The sequence below is a fragment of the Copadichromis virginalis genome, linkage group LG3 (assembly GCF_057382275.1).
Source record: "Copadichromis virginalis isolate Kocher_CV1m ecotype Utaka linkage group LG3, C_Virginalis_male_GT1.1, whole genome shotgun sequence".
Classification (NCBI taxonomy): domain Eukaryota; kingdom Metazoa; phylum Chordata; class Actinopteri; order Cichliformes; family Cichlidae; genus Copadichromis; species Copadichromis virginalis.
Window position 1 is genome coordinate 60,961,443 of NC_140620.1, and position 21,647 is coordinate 60,983,089.

Below are 21,647 nucleotides of genomic sequence, written 5' to 3' on the forward strand. Positions count from 1 at the left end.
CCCGCAGGGGCGTGCTGGGTGTTTTTATATATATATATATATATATATATATATATATATCAATAAGTAGAGGCTTTAAAACTAAGTTAACGCTGAAAGTACAAACATCACTAATGTCACACAACTTTGCCGACATGTGGCCAACAGTGATGTTTTAATGTTCTTCGTTATTAAACATTCGCACATAAATAAGTGACGTCATATTCAGTACTTACTTTTGACAGTTCACTCTTGGCCGCTCCCTTCTGCCGTATTTTGCGGCAAAATTATCCACACCCACCGCTGCGCTATGAATTGTGGGATATATGGGACCACGAAGCGTGCACCGGACCACGCTTGATATTTGGGAAAATCAATGGCGCATTTGGAGTATGAATTTGAAGTACACTTCGAATTGGGACAGCCGTTGTCATGTGGCAGTGACGTAATTGCACTTAAAATGCGTACTTCAAGCATGCAGACCCTGAATTGGGACACAGCCACTAACATAGGACATGGCACTGTCAAAATAAAACAGGAAGTGAACACAGAGACACAATACTAACACAGTACAGAGGGAACACAGAAACCAAAACCTCAGAACTAGAAAATCTTAATCAGAATGAAATTGTAACAAAAGACAATAACAATCAAAACAAAACCACTGAGTCCACAGACTCGGGACATACATCGGCTCAAACTGTGGTCATAAATATTTTGTACTTGTAAATCAGACTGTGTAGTTTTGAACTGAGTTTTGTAACATTGTGAAACAAAATATCTGAAAAGTTTATGTTTTTGCGTTCATTGATTTGTGTGTGTAAAAATGTAATAAATGTAAGAAACATTAGAACTACTTTTGCTGACACAAAGGTTGGCGAGCACTGCAAGTTGTCCCTTTAAACCAGTCACTGATATAAAGAGAGCACCTTGTTCCAGGGCATCTGAGCATGGAGGGAAAGCTTTATGCAGGAGATGGTAAGAGCTGTTGGGACCAAAGAAACTGAGCAGAAAACTACAGACATCTGGAAACTGAGTTGTTAATTCTCAGTGGGATCAGCAGGACTAGCAAAGCTCCACCATGACAGTCATCTGATTGACTGAACCCATCCAAACATCACTTCATGGACCTTTAGCTTGTGTCTGTGTGTGGACAGACATAACATGAGCTAATTATACATTACTCCTCCACAGAGTGGACCAGCAGAGAGCAGAGGTTTCCACTGGTCAGTCTGCACAGCAACATCAAACACACCTGGACTCTGTGGTTATGGTTTGTAGTACTACGTTTACATTTGTTCTTTTCAGTCACCTCTATGCTGCACTTTGTGGACCAGAGGATTGTCAGTGTGTCCAACATACATCAGAGTTTGGGCTCCATGATTTCAGTCAGATTGGGGTGACTGTAGCTCAGGAGGTGAGCAGGTCAGCTACTAGTCAGAAGGTTTGTGAATCAAACCCTGGCTGGCAAATGTACTGGGTAACGTACTAAACCCAAGCTGCCTTCTGATGCATCCATCAGAGTGTGAAAGAAAGTATTTAAGCATAGAACAATGTGCTTGGTTGAATGAGGCATGTTGTATAAAATGCTTTGTGTGCACAGAGTATCAAAGAGAGCTATATAAGAACCAGTCCATTTACCACTGGGTAATTCATATAGTCTTCTTTTCCAGCGGCTGGAGAAACACATCACAACATTTGTGAAGAATGAGCTGGAGAAAATCAAGAAGGTTCTGTGTCCAGATCACCCAGAAACCATAAAAAGCCAGAAGGAGGATGAGGAGATATTTGAAGGTGAGGATGAAGATGAAAGAAAGAGCTGCAGAGAAGCATTTCTGAAGATCACACTCCACTTCTTGAGGAGACTTAAGCAGCATGAGATGGCTGACCATCTGCAGAGCAGTAAGAGAATTTCTCTAAAGACTGAATATTGATCTTTCCTAATAGCTCAAGAAATGGACCAATAGACATTCATCCTTTCAGGGTACTGAAAGGCTATGATATTTATTATATAGTCAAAGGAGCTTGCAAAGAAAAGCGTCTGGACTTCTTTAGAGGTCTACTTGAAGACGTTTCACCTCTCATCCGAGAAGCTTCTTCAGTTCTAAGGTCAAATGGTGGAGAGTCCCAGATATAAACCTAGTGGGAGTTTCCCCCCACAGAGAGATAAAAGGACCCCCTGATGATCCTCTAATCGCCTGAGCCAAGGTGTGAAACTGGGTGTGGGTCCCAATCAGCCAGAGTTTCGGGTGAGTTCATTGTGAAACCTGGCCCCACCTTATCATGTCCAAAATATTTGGGACAGAGAGGACAGATGGTTTGAAAGAGGAGTGAAAGAAGCCATCTATGTCCACTGTGAGCGACCATCTTTGAACAGAGGCGGTGGTTTACAACACCAACTCTCTGCCATCTATAATCCAGTTTTGAGATCCCTTCCCAGACGCCTTAACGCCCACTCACATCCTGGGCCATCTGACCTCAGGAATTCGCATGATAAGGTGGGGCCAGGTTTCATAATGAACTCACCCGAAACTCTGGCTGATTGGGACCCACACCCAGTTTCACACCTTGGCTCAGGCGATTAAAGGATCATCAGGGGGTCCTTTTGTCCCTCTGTGGGGGGTTACTCCCACTAGGTTTAAATCTGGGACTCTCCACCATTTGACCTTAGAACTGAAGAAGCTTCTCGGATGAGAGGTGAAACGTCTTCAAGCAACTTAAAGAAGTCCAGACGCTTTTCTTTGCAAGCTCCTTTGACTACGATGACCTGGATGACTGAGAACCTTCACAGACATATTTATTACATAATATTTTTTTCTGAATTTCTTACTTTCAGAATTTGCTCCACTCTGTAAACGTGAACTTAAAGCCCAACTGAAGAAGAAGTTCCAGTGTGTGTTTGAGGGCATCGCTAAAGCAGGAAGCCCAACCCTCCTGAATCAGATCTACACAGAGCTCTACATCACAGAGGGAGGGACTGCAGAGGTCAATGAGGAACATGAGGTCAGACAGATTGAAACAGCATCCAGGAAACCAGACAGACCAGAAACAACAATCAGACAAGAAGACATCTTTAAAGCCTCACCTGGAAGAGACGAACCAATCAGAACAGTGCTGACAAAGGGAGTGGCTGGCATTGGGAAAACAGTCTTAACACAGAAATACAGCCTGGACTGGGCTGAAGACAAAGCCAACCAGGACATCCAGTTCATATTTCCATTCACTTTCAGAGAGCTGAATGTGCTGAAAGAGGAAAAGTTCAGCTTGGTGGAACTTGTTCATCACTTCTTTAATCAAACTAACGAATCAGGAATCTGCAGGCTTGAAGACTTCCAGGTTGTGTTCATACTTGATGGTCTGGATGAGTGTCGACTTAATTTGGACTTCAACAAAACTAAAATCCTGACTGAAACAAGAAAGTCCACCTCATTGGATGAGCTGCTGACAAACCTCATCAGAGGGAACCTGCTCCCTTCTGCTCGCCTTTGGATAACAACACGACCTGCAGCAGCCAATCAGATCCCTCCTCAGTGTGTCGACATGGTGACAGAGGTCAGAGGGTTCACTGACCCGCAGAAGGAGGAGTACTTCAGGAAGAGATTCAGAGATAAGAAGCAGGCCAGCAGGATCATCTCCCACATCAAGAAAGCTCGAAGCCTCCACATCATGTGTCACATCCCAGTCTTCTGCTGGATCACTGCTACAGTTCTGGAGGATGTGCTGGAAACCAGAGAGGGAGGAGAGCTGCCCAAGACCCTGACTGAGATGTACATCCACTTCCTGGTGGTTCAGGCCAAAGTCAAGAGGATCAAATATGATGGAGGAGCTGAGACAGATCCACACTGGAGTCCAGAGAGCAGGAAGATGATTGAGTCTCTGGGAAAACTGGCTTTTGATCAGCTGCAGAAAGGAAACCTGATCTTCTATGAACCAGACCTGACAGAGTGTGGCATCGATATCAGAGCAGCCTCAGTGTACTCAGGAGTGTTCACACAGATCTTTAAAGAGGAGAAACAACTGTACCAGAACAAGGTGTTCTGCTTTGTTCATCTCAGTGTTCAGGAGTTTCTGGCTGCTCTTCATGTCCACCTGACCTTCATCAACTCTGGACTCAATCTGCTGGAAGAGCAACAAACAAGCTCTCAGACAGAGAAATACTTCTACCAGTGTGCTGTGGACAAGGCCTTACAGAGCCCCAATGGACACCTGGACTTGTTCCTTCGTTTTCTCTTGGGTCTGAAGACTAATCAAACTCGTTTGCAAGGCCTGATGACACAGACAGGAAGTAGCTCACAGACCAATCAAGAAGCAGTTCAGTACATCAAGGAGAAGCTCAGTGAGAATCTGTCTGCAGAGAAAAGCATCAATCTGTTCCACTGTCTGAATGAACTGAATGATCGTTCTCTACTGGAGGAGATCCAACAGTCCCTGAGTTCAGGACGTCTCTCCACAGATAAACTGTCTCCTGCTCAGTGGTCAGCTCTGGTCTTCATCTTACTGTCATCAGAAAAAGATCTGGATGTGTTTGACCTGAAGAAATACTTTGCTTCAGAGGAGGCTCTTCTGAGGCTGCTGCCAGTGGTCAAAGCCTCTAAAAAAGCTCTGTAAGTTATAAAGTTTTTATTATTTAATTTGGTTGGTATGTTATGAAAAACACACTGCCATCAACTTCTGTTTTGTTTTTGTCAAAATCTCTGTAATATAATCACTGTACCTTTATATACACGTGACTTGTATTAATGCTGCTGCCCTCTTGTGGCTAAAGTGTAATTATGTTATTGTTATTAGGGAGGATTTGAGAGTAACATGCCAAGTGAGTCAGCACCTTCGCTTTAGCTTAAAATATCCAAATTCTTATGTCATCAGTTATAGTTGCATGTATTCATTATCATAACTTAACCTTTAATATTGATGTCTTAAAATTATTTTGAGTAAACTAATGTTAAGGTTCAAATATTGGGGAAGGAGAGTACAAACAACCATGGTCCAGAACTTGGTCAAACGATTTTAATGAAATACACGCGTGGGAAGACCAGCTCCGTTCGCAGACCGGGCTGATCTCCGACTTAATCAAAGCATAAACAGATATTTTATACCATCAGGGCTTGAATTTAATGACGCCCTCTCATACGTCACAAACAGAATATATGCATACGTCAAATCAAAACCACAATGACTTTTAACACAGTTTAAAAGAACATTATCTCCTATCTTCATGGCAGGTACTTCCTGTCACTGCCGGATGCTCGCTTATCATCTTGACACATCAGCAGCAGTTCTGCGACAAACTGCTCTTTTGCAACCCCGAGCAAAACATGATTAAACTTCCACCTATAAATGATTCTCTTTAACTAAGTGTGTGTCTCGTCCTTAAAGACTCCTCAAAATAACCTGCACTTAGACTCTGCTTTCGGTTTCAGTTCTGCAAAAGACACACTCTTCAAACCTGCAACTTCCTGTCAGCCTGCAACTTAGTCTTTCTGAAAGACACACACTGTTTAAACATCTGAATGCAATATCAATTCTGTAGATTATATTATTAATGCAATGGTAATGATGATGATTATTAACAATAGCAGCAAAATATCTCTCCAATCTCAATACTCCCTCTCTCGACCTCTGGAACACCAGAGGTCACAATACATTGTGTTGGGTCACTCCTCGGCCCACTCAGCTGCTTCCATGTCCATCCATGGCATCATGGACATCGGGGTCACCACTCCCGCTCTGACCCTCTCTAGCCGTCCTCTGGCTCAGCAAATCAGACAACCTCATGTCATCTAAGTGGTCCAGTAATAAACACCAGCTCCCCCTCGAGAACACTCCATGCGTAAGATTAGGTTTTTTCTGCGTCCCTCTCTTGTGGTCCATCATGCCTCGGGCCTCCAGGATCCTCACCCCCCTGTGGTCACCGAGATCTTCTGCAAAGCAAGCCAAACACCTTTTCCTGCACCTCCCTAACTTATCATCTTTGGGACTCTTTAATCAAAAGCCTGATCCTAATTATCTTCTTGACTTATTGACTTGTATTTATATATATTCTTCAACGTTACTCATCATTTTAAAACTCTTAAAACGCTGCTTTCACGTCCCTGCATGCGTTTCCTGTCGCTTGCCTTATCTAATCATCAACATCCTGTACACAGAAGTCTCGCTGCTGCAAGGCCTCCACTCTGACCTAGAATCTCCTTTCACAAGAAAATCATTATAAGCGCCTATTCTACTAAAAGATCCAAAAAAACAACCACTTTAATCAATTAAGTTTAAACATATAAGCAATTACTCCTGCATACATTTTATCACAGCTAAACGCTGCCTTGAAACAACTCCTGTGTGTTAACACTAACTTCATTTTAAAACTCACATTTCCTATGTTATAACCTGTTTTTGGTACAGCCTTTTTATTTCATCTTGCTCCTTTGATGTAACAATACCTTCTCATTCTAGTTTATCAGACTTAACCAAAATATATGCTTTCCTTCCTTTGGTCCTTCTCTAAAGCAAGAAACTCCTATTCAGTTCCTCTTTTCTGTCACTTGTTACAGGGCCAGCTCAAGTTCAGTTAAACGCTAAATTAATTTGAGGCCTTTTGCCTGGAATCAATACTGTCATGTGTGTTTATGGACTCTATATGTCTGTAAGCGTGTGCAATCCTTCAATAACTCATATCATCCTCACAGTAGATTGGCTAATCATAGCGCTAGCCAAAGGCTCGTGACCCACAAGAGACGAATTGAGCCACAACTCCCTTAAAGGCACAAAATGCAATATGTATAAAAAGTCATTTCTACGTATAAGCTCTCCCCTTTATCCTAAAAATAAATCTATGTAATATCTGTATGTGTGTCTTCTATTCATTAATGTAATTGTCAGTTATTTTCTCTCTTTATTTTACCTTCTTTTTGTTTACCTCTTTGTTTGTGACGTGGACATCCCTAAACCATCCTGAGTTCCGGCTTCAATTTCAACCCAATTGTACCCTCTATTCTCGCAGTCGAACTCGTCTGGGCTTCACCTTCCCACTGGCCCCTGTGCCCTTCTCTTAGTGTCCTTTGTTGTCTTGTGATCCCCAGCAAACACAGTCTGTTTCTTCTCTGTTTCTTCTCCGTTGCTCTTTTCAGTATTTTCCTTTTAGATTAAATCCCAGCCTGGCAAAATATCCCATTCAGTGTCTTTAAACAGTTATGTCACACTGTTCTTACCAGCCTGCAGTTCACCGTGCATTTTCCATCACGTGCTTTTCTTCCATGCTGCTGCTGGTATCGTCAGTGTAGTTTCAGTTGCACTGTCTTTTGCCTGCTGTTAATTCTTGAAGTCCACGATGTTCTGTCGGTCTTCATCAGGAGATTAACTGTCCTATGAGCTTCTTCTCAGGATCGGGACAAGTGGGAGGTCAAGCTGTAAAATTTTAAGCCAAAATCTGGCCTGTTTTCCTCCCAATTCTGTTAATCAATGGTTTTGTACTCAAGATTCTAGGTTGAAAGAAGTCCACCTGTATTGACACACTAAAGCATACAATTAATATCCTTTTCATTTCTTTTCTTAAAACCTCCATTTGCTTCATCTGCCTGGAGTTTACCTCGTATGTTTCTCTCTCTGTGTGCTCACTTGTCACAGTCAGTTCCTTTTATGGGCATGCAAAGTTCCTGTCACACACACCATTTCCTGTCAACCTTGCAGCTGCTCAGAACCATATTTTCTGTTTCTATCTCTCCTGTTTTGTTTTTTTTACAGGCTAATAAAACTCTTGTTTTACTAAGTCTTGATCTAAAACAATTCACCCTTATTTCACGCACACACTTCTAAATATACTAAATTCTTTGCGTTTGTCAGATCGTCTCACACACACACCGCCTTTTCTCTCACACTTCCACTTCTGCACTCACTCTACTATCAACTTTCATAGTGTTATTATTATTTATTATTTTGTACAAATCACACCCAATCACTCAAAGCCTGCTACTCACAGCATTCACACACTTAAACTGTGACAAGAGTTGAGGAATATACTCACAACACGCTTTCCTAAGAGTATTTCAGACATGCCTTTCATAATCAGAAAGAGCAAGTCAAAGAAAACAATTGAAACCTCTATTAATTCTCACAGCACACACATAGAATAGAAAAAATAAAACACACCAGCATTTATTGCTGATGAGAGGTTACTCCTAAAAGTAATATGTTAGTCTTAAATATATACAGTGCACTCACTATATTTATATATCAAAACTCAGTCAATTACTATACATTCACTACGGCAACTCAAAACTTTATTTATAGCCCTCTAATGAACATAAATGGCGTCTTAAACACACACTCAACAATGTTTGCAGCAGTATTTGTAAAACCAACTGTGGTTTAAACAGTTCACTGCTGACTAATTTGCATTTTCACACTCACACACACACAGTCTAAAAATAGCTCCAGCACTGCCTCAGACTCCTTTCACACAGAGATCTCTTATTTTATATTACAAAGACGTCTTATATTTACAACCACTGTCACATCTGTCAGCTTTAGCGCCTAAACAATTTCGACAAATTTAAGTTAACGGTCCAACCGATAAAGTCCAACTTTTTTGTGATCAATTAACCAGTATCTGTCCAACAGTTTCTGGCCTCATCTCTAAAATCCCTAACTCAATTTAAAAGCGTCAACCAACCCAAACTTTGCCTGAAGCTCTATTTTTGGCATTTCACAGCCAAGGCTTACCCCGAAGTTTTAAGTTAAAGTTACACGCCCGAAGTCCAACTTCTGCTGGCCAAAAAAGCGCAGACTACCGTTCCAAACGGTAAGGAGACTCTAACTCCTAGTTATTCTGGAGTGCCCCAAGCTCCACAGTGACCAACTGACTATCCCTCTTCGAGGACAATGCCTAAGCGTCCTTGGCATTGGCAAGCGTTACCTCTGAGCACTGCGCTTCCTATCAGTCCAACTGACGTTCTTGAATAATTTATAATACTTTGGAACAACAGTAAAACAGCCAAAAAAGTGTAAGACTGAAGCAGGTCCAACCTTATAACCAATACGGGCTCCACCCCAAACAATAACCAAATTCCCTAATATACTAAAATCACTCAGCAGTCCAACTGCTTTCCACGGTCCAACCGTATTAAATCCTTTAGCGGTCCAACCGCATTCAATCATTTTTAGCAGTCCAACTGCATTAAATCCTCAGTACTGTCATGAGATTGTCATCAAAATCAAAGCAGACATTCCCCAGTAATTTCAGTGAGTAGACTTTAATTTGTAATGTCCAATTTGGCACACTTTGGAAATAATTCAACAGGTAGTGCCTTACCTTTGGATAAGCGGCTTAGAACAACAATGAGAAAAAGAGAGCTGATTATTAGCTCATCAAAACACAAAACAAAATCACAATGAATTATCAGTTAATTTCATTTAAAATAATTCATTAAGTATTTATGTACAATTCAAATTAGTTAATTACATATTTTGTTGGTTTGTTTTCTATTTTAATTATTTTACTGACACATTTAATGAATTATTTAATGATCTATTTATTTAATTCACGTTGCTACTCCTGGCCCTGCATCGCTTTTCATAAATACATTTTATTTGTCAGCTTCACCCATCAAAGTCAGGGGGCGGGGTTAATGCTGATCAAGTCAACACCATTGCTTTGGTCTGGTGGGCGTTCTTTTAGTGGGCTTTTCTCAATACTAAGTAGGCCTACACACCAGGGTTTGGACATGTGTGGACCCAAACTATACTTTTACCCTTTTTTGTGTGTCACCAAATACACTTTAATATTTTCTAGACAAGAATGTAGTGGCGTAATCTTTAACCTCTTTTGGCTCCAAACAGAAGTGACAGACTTGAGCAGGGTTCATTTAAAGGCTGACAGAAGTGGAGTGGTGACGGGGAGATGTTTGACAGGACAGTGTTTCAGCCTCCACAGGTTCATGTTGTGCTCCATCAGTCAGTGAAGATGAAGTCAGTGCTGATGAGGCTGTAGAGTGTGTGAGGGATGTGAATGAGGATGATGAAGATCTGATGATAGCAGATAAAAACAGGCTGCAGAGACTTTGAGCCATACAGGGCACACAGTGTGTGTACAGAACAGCTGAAATCATTATGGAGGCCTCACTGGAATATGGAAGCATCACAGTACAGCTTCAGTGAAGCATTAAAGTCTCTGATATGAGATGAGAAATGAAGCAGCCAGAGCTTTTTCATGAGTGGAAACCCACTGTGACTGTGAGCTGCTGCTACAGCCTCCAGATTAGCCAGCAGCTCATCCTGCTCAACATTTCCTCACCAACTTTAATGGAAGTGTGATGTTTTCAGCTGGAGTGATGGTCAGGGTGGCCTCCCTCTCCTCTTCTTCTCCTCTTCCTCTTTCATTTGTAAAGCCACTTCTGCTGCTTTCATTCATTTGGAAGTCCTGTAGCTGAGTTTGGGAGAGACTAACAGCCTCGGCAGCAGAGGGGAGAAAGGCTGTAACACCACCACTTTACTCTGTTCTACCTGTCACATCATTTTATCAGGAAACAAATGTGCTCATGTTTTTACTATGTTTGTCTTGAAGATGTAAGAAGATCACATGGTCCTTTTATTATTGTGTTGGTTTGTTTGCTGTCTCTTGGATGGAGCCCAGCTGTGCGTGGCCCCTGGGCCTGTGGTCAGAGTGTGTGCTGGATAATCCGGCCCAGGATGAGGCCAAACTGACATGGGATGAAATGTCTGTCACATAATTGAGCTTAGTGTAGTTTCATTTCTGCACAATTTAAAAACAACCAAAACTTTGTTCTGTCTTTTCTATGTTATACTGTAGACTTTCTTTGATACTGTGTCCAAAAGGAGCAGCTTTTACTTTGAAGGGGAGCCGTCCCTGTTTCCTCTTCAGGTTGGATGATGGAAGCAAATTAGTAGCTGTGTCCCAAAACGTCGGCTGCATCCTCCAGAGGCTGCATTTGAAGGCCGATTACGTCACAGCCAGGCGATGAAGGCTGTCCGTATTTGTCGACTCCTTCAAATGTGCCCGACAAATGCGTCCTTCATTTCCCCGAATTTGAAGGATTCGTCGGGTGTGTCCTTCGTGGCCCACCATATCCCAGAATTCATAGCGCGGCCCAGCCAAATTTCAGCTGCCAACAATGGCGGCAGCTACTAAGTTTTCAAATTACTCTTATTAATCTTTCTGGGTCACAAAATAAACTTTTAACATATTTTCAGGCGAGAAAGTAGCTGTGTAAACTTCAAATATCTGCTTGGTTTATCAAGACATCGCATATTTGCAAAAGTGTGCAGACGTTTTCGGAGACGTCTGTTACCCACCCGCTCGCTAGCAAGCCGGGGGGTTCAATGGTCACTCCAGCCGGCGAGAGCAGCGGACGCCCGGCTTCATCGTTTTCAGACCCCGCTCTTTCGCTACTCAGGTGAAACACGATATATAAGTCACTCGGATAACTTAAAAATGTAATTGTTTGCCTTTTTTCTGTGTTTTATTTGTTCCGGAGTAAGATCAAAGTTCCTCCGGGATTTTCACACAGCTGAATAAACGTTAAACAGGAAACTGATTAAACAGAAGTGTGAGACGGTCGAGAATTTAAGCCAGTGTCCTGTTATATTTTAGATAGCAAGGAGCAGACGGCCGAGTTTATTAAACTCCACCAACACAGCGATGACGCAAATCTGAAGGCTAGACCGTCCCATTTCACAGCCTCGCACTTCCAGCCTTTTCGGTCTTTGAAGGACCCGGCCCACGTAGACCGCGAATACCGGGTCCTCCGAAGGATGCAGCCGACGTTTTGGGACACAGCTAGTGTGTGATGTTCTTTCAGTGTTGCACTTTGTAGACGCTCCCTGAGCACTGGTCTCACAGCCAGCTGCACATAGAGACCAGTGTTGTTAGTCCAGGTCAGAAGATGACTTGTTGGAATGAAAATGAGCTTGTAGTTTGTCTGCTTTAATAATGTGACTGGAAAAAGGTGTTGGACTTCAAATATGTCCATTTCTTTCACACTTCACCTTTAAAAGTGAAGCCTTGTGGTTCCTGGAAGGAAAAACACGACTTTTTCAAGTCTTTGTCCTGTTTTTATGATAAATGTACGACTTTAATGTGAAACATTCAGAGTTTTTTCTCTTGTTGTGTTTGTTTGAAGCTGCTTCCTGTTGGCTTCAGCTGTTTGGAGTTTCCATTTTCTAAACTTCTACATTCTGAACCTTCTTCAGCTCTGAACAGATGATGAAACACTGAATGATTTCAAGCTCACACTTTGTCTAATAAACTTACATCTTTCATTCTTTATACAGATTGAGTCTCTGTGGTTTGTCAAAGATCAGCTGTGATTATCTGGCAGCAGCACTGAAGTCCAACCCCTCCCATCTGAGAGAGCTGGACCTGAGCATCAACTACAACCTGCAGGATTCAGGAGTGAAGCATCTGTGTGGTTTCCTGGAGAGTCCAGGATGTGGACTTGAAACTCTGAGGTCAGTCAGCATGTTTTAGTTGTGCTGAGATGAATATGATGTGAAAGTTGTGCTGACACTAAACTGCAGACATCAGGCTGATATTATACTGATCCACACTGAGGATCTTCATGGTAAAGTCTGTTTTCTTCTTCTCTGGTTTAGTCCATTGACTGCAGCAGAACAATGTTCACATTTCAAACAGTGAGACTCAACGTATGGCCCGCGGCCCACACGCGGCCTGCCCACCTTTCCTGATTCAGAGAGAGGGGACCCTGATTAACTGTGTAGTGTTCTTCCTCACAGTTCTAAGTATCAGACACAACAATGAATAATCCACAGCTGACTGTCTTTAGCAGGTCAAAGGTCACGGCACACAGCAGACAGTGGGAAATATTATAACTCTGATCATTTATCAGCACATATCCATATGTATAAAAACAAAGCTGACACTGTGAGACTTGATCAGAGGTGTGATCATCACAGCAGAGGCCTTTGTGTCAAAGTCACTGAGGATCAAACAGAAACACATGAAGCAGATTTTCCTGTTCTGGCTTTTTATAGCAGATAACCTTCAAAATATTCTGCAGTCCATCAAAAACTGAAGCAAACCATGAATCAACATGTGAACATGAGCTGATGCTGCTGAAGTGAAGCAAAGTTACAGAGGTTTGATTACAGACACAGCTGAGAGTTTGTAATCTGTCATCATTTTAAAAGGTTTACATTTCTTCAGTATATCCACATTTGCAGCTGGTACCTCAACCTCCACTTGTCCAACACAACTGCTGTCCACTGCCTCCATGACATTGTGATTTTGCTGTTGGTCTTCTGTCAGATCTTCATCAATCACTTCTGCACGGGGCACACCTTCAGACTCTGCAGCTGCATAACGAAAGCCTGTAAGATAAAATTAGACATAAGGTAAATGTACATCAATATTCCAATGACAGGTGTGTGATTCATCTGGAAGTTATGTGCGGATTAGTGTACAGTGATAGCAATTTAGTATGTTTTTAGAGGGGGGGGGGGGTTGTTTACCTCCGATGGGTGCTCTTTTTCGCTTCCGTTGCGTACGCCTTGAGTGCCGGTCCGAGTCTGATACAGGTATGTCGTCATGCCCCATGTGCAGTGTTGGTGCCCAGTCTGGATTTGTTACATCCATTTCATGTGCTGGTTTGCCTGCAATAATGCCAAATCATAAGCTACTCAGTCGACATGACGTGGTTCTGCAGCATCACACATTAGCATGTTTTATCTCATTATCTATGACCTCAGCACATTGAAAATCACACTAAAAGCCTTTCAAGAGTGATATGAATTAATTTAGAACTCACCGGAAAGAAAATGCCGTGAGCAAACCAACAAAAAGCTGTGGATTGCAGAGAACTCGATATCCCCTCGTCTCACCGCTGCAATCCAAGCCTGACGTCTTTGTTTAGTAATATCGGATACATGGGATCCCTCACGTTGCCTCCAGGACGGAAAACGATGAAAAGAGAGCCCGTTATCCAGCTTCTTGCCTTCACGATCGTGTGATCTAACGTTGCAACCGACAACACAACACATACGATCCATAGCTGAAATGGTATCCTTTGGCTGGCCTACTGTCATGGCGGAAGGGGGCATGGCCCATCTCCCGTGACATCACGCTCCAAAGCCCTATAGGTGGGAAAATGTACCATGTCGACCAATCAAAAATGATATGGAAACATGACATTTGGTTGTTTAGCAAAAGGGGGAAGTTTTAGGAGTGACCGGCAAGAGAGAGCGAGTGAGCGAAAGAGAGAGAGAGTTTTGATACGTGAGAGATTTGTGACGTTTACCGTGTTTGGTCTCAAGTTAGTTTGTTGTCTTGTGTATTTAGTGTGTAGCTGTTGTTTTGTTTTGTGTGTCAGTTCTACTAGTGATCGTCACAGTTGCTGCCTTAAAGCCAACAAAGGCAGATTGCAGTGTAAACGCTGAGTGACACACCTGCTGTCAGACCTGCAGGTTTATCCCTGTGCTGTTCTCATATGTGTTAGAGTGACACAAACTATTGTTTGACACCTGATTGTTCTGTAAATAGTTTGAAATGATTATATGAAAAACGTCTGAGCCTTGGCTGCATTTTTTGGTAAATAGTACCATATAACTTTGTTGTTTGCAAAACGTGTGCGTATTTTTAAAAATGTACAATCTCTATTTGCATTTCAAGTTATGAAGATGATTCGTTAAACATGTGTGTGGTTTTTACAGTCAAAATATCACTTTCTACGTGTATTTTAAATTTTGTCTGAATTTAGATAAATTGTGCTGATACAGTTGGTCAAAATGAGAAAATAACAGATTGGCAAGATAAACTGTTTTTAAAGGTAAAATATAGAGGCCACATCAAAAGTAGTCAAGAAGTGTTAAAGGCTAAAAGCAAAGTTGTCACCAAGTACTGTTTATATTTGTGTGTATTGCTGCAGCTTTTTTGAGTATTAATTTGGTGCCTTTGTGTGAAATAATGGTATTGTGAGTGATCCATATAGTCACAAAGAATAGCCACTTGTTTCTGTGCTACCAAAGTTCCCCGGCTTTCATTCAAAATGTGTTTATCGTCAGCACCTGCACATTAAACTACTTAAACATTATAAATGTCTTCAAGCTCACACTGAGGCCTGTGGGGTACTATCAGCCACTGAGACAGTACACACATTTATATGTGTTTGTATATGAATATTTCATACTTTAAGACTGCCTGTTTATTTAAGGGAGATGAACAAAATACATTGGAATTGTACAAAATAATATCATGGATGATAAATTAAATAGATTTTAAGTAGATGCTTGTGCATTCTTAAAGTCTTATATGTTGAACTGAACTATGTGATCTGTTCAAAGCCTTAATCTTAATTTGAAGTGAAATGTGCATTTTGAGTTTATACACTATGTATATAAGGCGACCGTTTCCTTTTGCAGTATTTTTGTGTGGTGTACTTTTCTATGTCTTAACAAAAGGGGAACAAAGGTGTTTAAGTTCACCTAGGATGATGTGTTTTAATTTTCACATGGTCTTGCTTGAATTTGACCCTGACAAAGGCGTATGAACTCTGTCAGCTGTTTGGAGTTTCCATTTTCTAAACTTCTACATTCTGAACCTTCTTCAGCTCTGAACAGATGATGAAACACTGAATGATTTCAAGCTCACACTTTGTCTAATAAACTTACATCTTTCATTCTTTATACAGATTGAGGGGCTGTGGTTTGTCAGAGATCAGCTGTGATTATCTGGCAGCAGCACTGAAGTCCAACCCCTCCCATCTGAGACAGCTGCACCTGAGCTACAACAACAAGCTGCAGGATTCAGGAGTGAAGCATCTGTGTGGTTTCCTGGAGAGTCCAGGATGTGGACTTGAAACTCTGGGGTCAGTCAGCATGTTTTAGTTGTGCTGAGATGAATATGATGTGAAAGTTGTGCTGACACTAAACTGCAGACATCAGGCTGATATTATACTGATCCACACTGAGGATCTTCATGGTAAAGTCTGTTTTCTTCTTCTCTGGTTTAGTCCATTGACTGCAGCAGAACAATGTTCACATTTCAAACCTTCAAAGAAGAAGAAAAATCCTCCACTGGATAATTCACTGTGAAACTCTCCAACTCTTCATTCCACCTTAAAGTCTGTCTGACACTGAAATCCAAAGCAAAATGTGCGTTTGCTTTACAGACAGCAGTCCAACACAAACATACACACATCATCCAAAACACAGTCCAACATCCAAATCTCCTCCACTGCCAGCATGAATGATGGGAAAGAGAAGGAGGAACACTCTGACATTCAGGGTTAGAATGAGTTTCATGAAGCAGACTGTGAAGATCAAAGCTGCATTAGAAAGCTTACATGAATGAATGAGTGGACAGAAGTGGACAGAGATCATCTGAAGCACTTCAAAGGCTTTAAATCAGCACATTTCTCTTTATTCTTTATCAACTCTGTTAGTTTCTCTCAGTTTTCTGTGGAATGAAGCTAACAGCAGGCTAATAAGATGCTGACCAATAGGTTTCTATTAAAGGTTGTAATTTGTATATGAAAAACTGCTTTGGCTCAGCAGGGATCAGCTTACAGGTAGAATACAGCTGCTGGATGGGATTAGCATGTCATAGCTATCTACCAAACTGCTAACTGGGGGATTTCAGGCCATCTATGGATCATTTTTGCTAACTGTTTATTCAGCTTAGGCTCACAGGGCTGCAGCCTGTGCCCTAGCTGTCATAGGGCAAGAGGCGTGGTCCACCTGCACAGGTGAGCAGTCCATCACAGGGCCAACAGAGAGAGACAGAGAAGCACTCTCTCACATCCACACCTACAGCCAATTTAGAAGCACCAATGAACCTAAGCAGCATTTCATTGGACTGTGGGAGAACATCCAACCTCCACAGAAAGGCCAACAAGCTTCAACCTACAACCTTCTTGCTTTAAGGCACTAGTGCGAACCACTTTCCCCCATTTCAGCCCAAATCCTGCATCTTCCTGTTTCTGACTCCAGGCCAGCTCCACTAACACTTTCTCATCAGACACTGCCACCTAGTGGAGGAAGTCTTAGTTCCATTTGAAGCTTCAGATTACAGTTAGTTCCTTTACAAAGAGGTGGAGGTGGTGGGGCCACAGCACCATCATCACTGAGTGCCATAGGACACTTAACCTTTTTTTCCATATGCTGGGAACTTCCTGTTGTTCCAAGGAGGACTGGAAAATGTGTGAAAATCACCCAGTCAGTTCCTCACAGCACACTTCAATCATTTCCCTCCCACAGCATCAGGACCAGGGCTTTTTCTCTCTTTGGTCCCACTAAGAGATTTCCACACAAACACCTCATCAGTGGGACTCTCAGAGCTACCAGCCCTTTGCTACAATCACAAAGCTCTTCATTGAAATCAATGATATCAAAGCTGGAATCAAATGAGTCCAAGTCTTCTGCTGATTCAGCATCACATTCATCTTTGCTCCTTGTTCTGCATCCCCACCATGGACTTCATTCCTTTCCAAGCCAGCCTTGAGTGTCCTTTATTCAGCTCATCCTCTGCTTTACTTTTACACCTGATTTTAGCTGCTTTATCTCTCTTTCAACAAGTTTCTGTGCCTCAATCTTTTTCTTCTCTTCCTCATAACAAGACAGCTTCTTCTGCCTGAGAACATGTTGGAGTGATTTACTAATCCAGGGCTGCTTATTGGGGAAAATACTTCCTGTTTCCAAAGTAATCCCCATTTTTCCCAGAAAGAAATGTAAGTAGAAATCGATGATCTAAGTGAGAACATGAGCCTTTAACAATAGCAGCAAAATATCTCTCCAATCTCAATACTCCCTCTCTCGACCTCTGGAACACCAGAGGTCACAATACATTGTGTTGGGTCACTCCTCGGCCCACTCAGCTGCTTCCATGTCCATCCATGGCATCGTGGACATCGGGGTCACCACTCCCGCTCTGACCCTCTCTAGCTGTCCTCTGGCTCAGCAAATCAGACAACCTCATGTCATCTAAGTGGTCCAGTAATAAACACCAGCTCCCCCTCGAGAACACTCCATGCGTAAGATTAGGTTTTTTCTGCGTCCCTCTCTTGTGGTCCATCATGCCTCGGGCCTCCAGCATCCTCACCCCCCTGTGGTCGCCGAGATCTTGTGTAAAGCAAACCAAACACCTTTTCCTGCACCTCCCTAACTTATCATCTTTGGGACTCTTTAATCAAAAGCCTGATCCTAATTATCTTCTTGACTTATTGACTTGTATTTATATATATTCTTCAACGTTACTCATCATTTTAAAACTCTTAAAACGCTGCTTTCACGTCCCTGCATGCGTTTCCTGTCGCTTGCCTTATCTAATCATCAACATCCTGTACACAGAAGTCTCGCTGCTGCAAGGCCTCCACTCTGACCTAGAATCTCCTTTCACAAGAAAATCATTATAAGCGCCTATTCTACTAAAAGATCCAAAAAAAAAACAACCACTTTAATCAATTAAGTTTAAACATATAAGCAATTACTCCTGCATACATTTTATCATAGCTAAACGCTGCCTTGAAACAACTCCTGTGTGTTAACACTAACTTCATTTTAAAACTCACATTTCCTATGTTATAACCTGTTTTTGGTACAGCCTTTTTATTTCATCTTGCTCCTTTGATGTAACAATACCTTCTCATTCTAGTTTATCAGACTTAACCAAAATATATGCTTTCCTTCCTTTGGTCCTTCTCTAAAGCAAGAAACTCCTATTCAGTTCCTCTTTTCTGTCACTTGTTACAGGGCCAGCTCAAGTTCAGTTAAACGCTAAACGCTCTTTGTTTGTGACGTGGACATCCCTAAACCATCCTGAGTTCCGGCTTCAATTTCAACCCAATTGTACCCTCTATTCTCGCAGTCGAACTCGTCTGGGCTTCACCTTCCCACTGGCCCCTGTGCCCTTCTCTTAGTGTCCTTTGTTGTCTTGTGATCCCCAGCAAACACAGTCTGTTTCTTCTCTGTTTCTTCTCCGTTGCTCTTTTCAGTATTTTCCTTTTAGATTAAATCCCAGCCTGGCAAAATATCCCATTCAGTGTCTTTAAACAGTTATGTCACACTGTTCTTACCAGCCTGCAGTTCACCGTGCATTTTCCATCACGTGCTTTTCTTCCATGCTGCTGCTGGTATCGTCAGTGTAGTTTCAGTTGCACTGTCTTTTGCCTGCTGTTAATTCTTGAAGTCCACGATGTTCTGTCGGTCTTCATCAGGAGATTAACTGTCCTATGAGCTTCTTCTCAGGATCGGGACAAGTGGGAGGTCAAGCTGTAAAATTTTAAGCCAAAATCTGGCCTGTTTTCCTCCCAATTCTGTTAATCAATGGTTTTGTACTCAAGATTCTAGGTTGAAAGAAGTCCACCTGTATTGACACACTAAAGCATACAATTAATATCCTTTTCATTTCTTTTCTTAAAACCTCCATTTGCTTCATCTGCCTGGAGTTTAACTCGTATGTTTCTCTCTCTGTGTGCTCACTTGTCACAGTCAGTTCCTTTTATGGGCATGCAAAGTTCCTGTCACACACACCATTTCCTGTCAACCTTGCAGCTGCTCAGAACCATATTTTCTGTTTCTATCTCTCCTGTTTTGTTTTTTTTACAGGCTAATAAAACTCTTGTTTTACTAAGTCTTGATCTAAAACAATTCACCCTTATTTCACGCACACACTTCTAAATATACTAAATTCTTTGCGTTTGTCAGATCGTCTCACACACACACCGCCTTTTCTCTCACACTTCCACTTCTGCACTCACTCTACTATCAACTTTCATAGTGTTATTATTATTTATTATTTTGTACAAATCACACCCAATCACTCAAAACCTGCTACTCACAGCATTCACACACTTAAACTGTGACAAGAGTTGAGGAATATACTCACAACACGCTTTCCTAAGAGTATTTCAGACATGCCTTTCATAATCAGAAAGAGCAAGTCAAAGAAAACAATTGAAACCTCTATTAATTCTCACAGCACACACATAGAATAGAAAAAATAAAACACACCAGCATTTATTGCTGATGAGAGGTTACTCCTAAAAGTAATATGTTAGTCTTAAATATATACAGTGCACTCACTATATTTATATATCAAAACTCAGTCAATTACTATACATCCACTACGGCAACTCAAAACTTTATTTATAGCCCTCTAATGAACATAAATGGCGTCTTAAACACACACTCAACAATGTTTGCAGCAGTATTTGTAAAACCAACTGTGGTTTAAACAGTTCACTGCTGACTAATTTGCATTTTCACACTCACACACACACAGTCTAAAAATAGCTCCAGCACTGCCTCAGACTCCTTTCACACAGAGATCTCTTATTTTATATTACAAAGACGTCTTATATTTACAACCACTGTCACATCTGTCAGCTTTAGCGCCTAAACAATTTCGACAAATTTAAGTTAACGGTCCAACCGATAAAGTCCAACTTTTTTGTGATCAATTAACCAGTATCTGTCCAACAGTTTCTGGCCTCATCTCTAAAATCCCTAACTCAATTTAAAAGCGTCAACCAACCCAAACTTTGCCTGAAGCTCTATTTTTGGCATTTCACAACCAAGGCTTACCCCGAAGTTTTAAGTTAAAGTTACACGCCCGAAGTCCAACTTCTGCTGGCCAAAAAAGCGCAGACTACCGTTCCAAACGGTAAGGAGACTCTAACTCCTAGTTATTCTGGAGTGCCCCAAGCTCCACAGTGACCAACTGACTATCCCTCTTCGAGGACAATGCCTAAGCGTCCTTGGCATTGGCAAGCGTTACCTCTGAGCACTGCGCTTCCTATCAGTCCAACTGACGTTCTTGAATAATTTATAATACTTTGGAACAACAGTAAAACAGCCAAAAAAGTGTAAGACTGAAGCAGGTCCAACCTTATAACCAATACGGGCTCCACCCCAAACAATAACCAAATTCCCTAATATACTAAAATCACTCAGCAGTCCAACTGCTTTCCACGGTCCAACCGTATTAAATCCTTTAGCGGTCCAACCGCATTCAATCATTTTTAGCAGTCCAACTGCATTAAATCCTCAGTACTGTCATGAGATTCTCATCAAAATCAAAGCAGACATTCCCCAGTAATTTCAGTGAGTAGACTTTAATTTGTAATGTCCAATTTGGCACACTTTGGAAATAATTCAACAGGTAGTGCCTTACCTTTGGATAAGCGGCTTAGAACAACAATGAGAAAAAGAGAGCTGATTATTAGCTCATCAAAACACAAAACAAAATCACAATGAATTATCGGTTAATTTCATTTAAAATAATTCATTATGTATTTATGTACAATTCAAATTAGTTAATTACATATTTTGTTGGTTTGTTTTCTATTTTAATTATTTTACTGACACATTTAATGAATTATTTAATGATCTATTTATTTAATTCACGTTGCTACTCCTGGCCCTGCATCGCTGTTCATAAATACATTTTATTTGTCAGCTTCACCCATCAAAGTCAGGGGGCGGGGTTAATGCTGATCAAGTCAACACCATTGCTTTGGTCTGGTGGGCGTTCTTTTAGTGGGCTTTTCTCAATACTAAGTAGGCCTACACACCAGGGTTTGGACATGTGTGGACCCAAACTATACTTTTACCCTTTTTTGTGTGTCACCAAATACACTTTAATATTTTCTAGACAAGAATGTAGTGGCGTAATCTTTAACCTCTTTTGGCTCCAAACAGAAGTGACAGAC

At 41.5% G+C, this 21,647-nt stretch overlaps 1 protein-coding gene across 1 annotated transcript; it reads left to right on the forward strand.

Moving 5' to 3' along the window:
• Nucleotides 1-1,195: 1,195 nt before the first annotated feature.
• Nucleotides 1,196-12,454, forward strand: LOC146716447 (protein NLRC3-like). Its single transcript, XM_085452555.1, has 4 exons — nt 1,196-1,252; nt 1,653-1,881; nt 2,816-4,583; nt 12,259-12,454. The coding sequence occupies exons 1-4, from the start codon at nt 1,250-1,252 to the stop codon at nt 12,452-12,454; spliced, it is 2,196 nt and encodes a 731-aa protein (XP_085308681.1). The 5' UTR covers nt 1,196-1,249.
• Nucleotides 12,455-21,647: the final 9,193 nt, after the last annotated feature.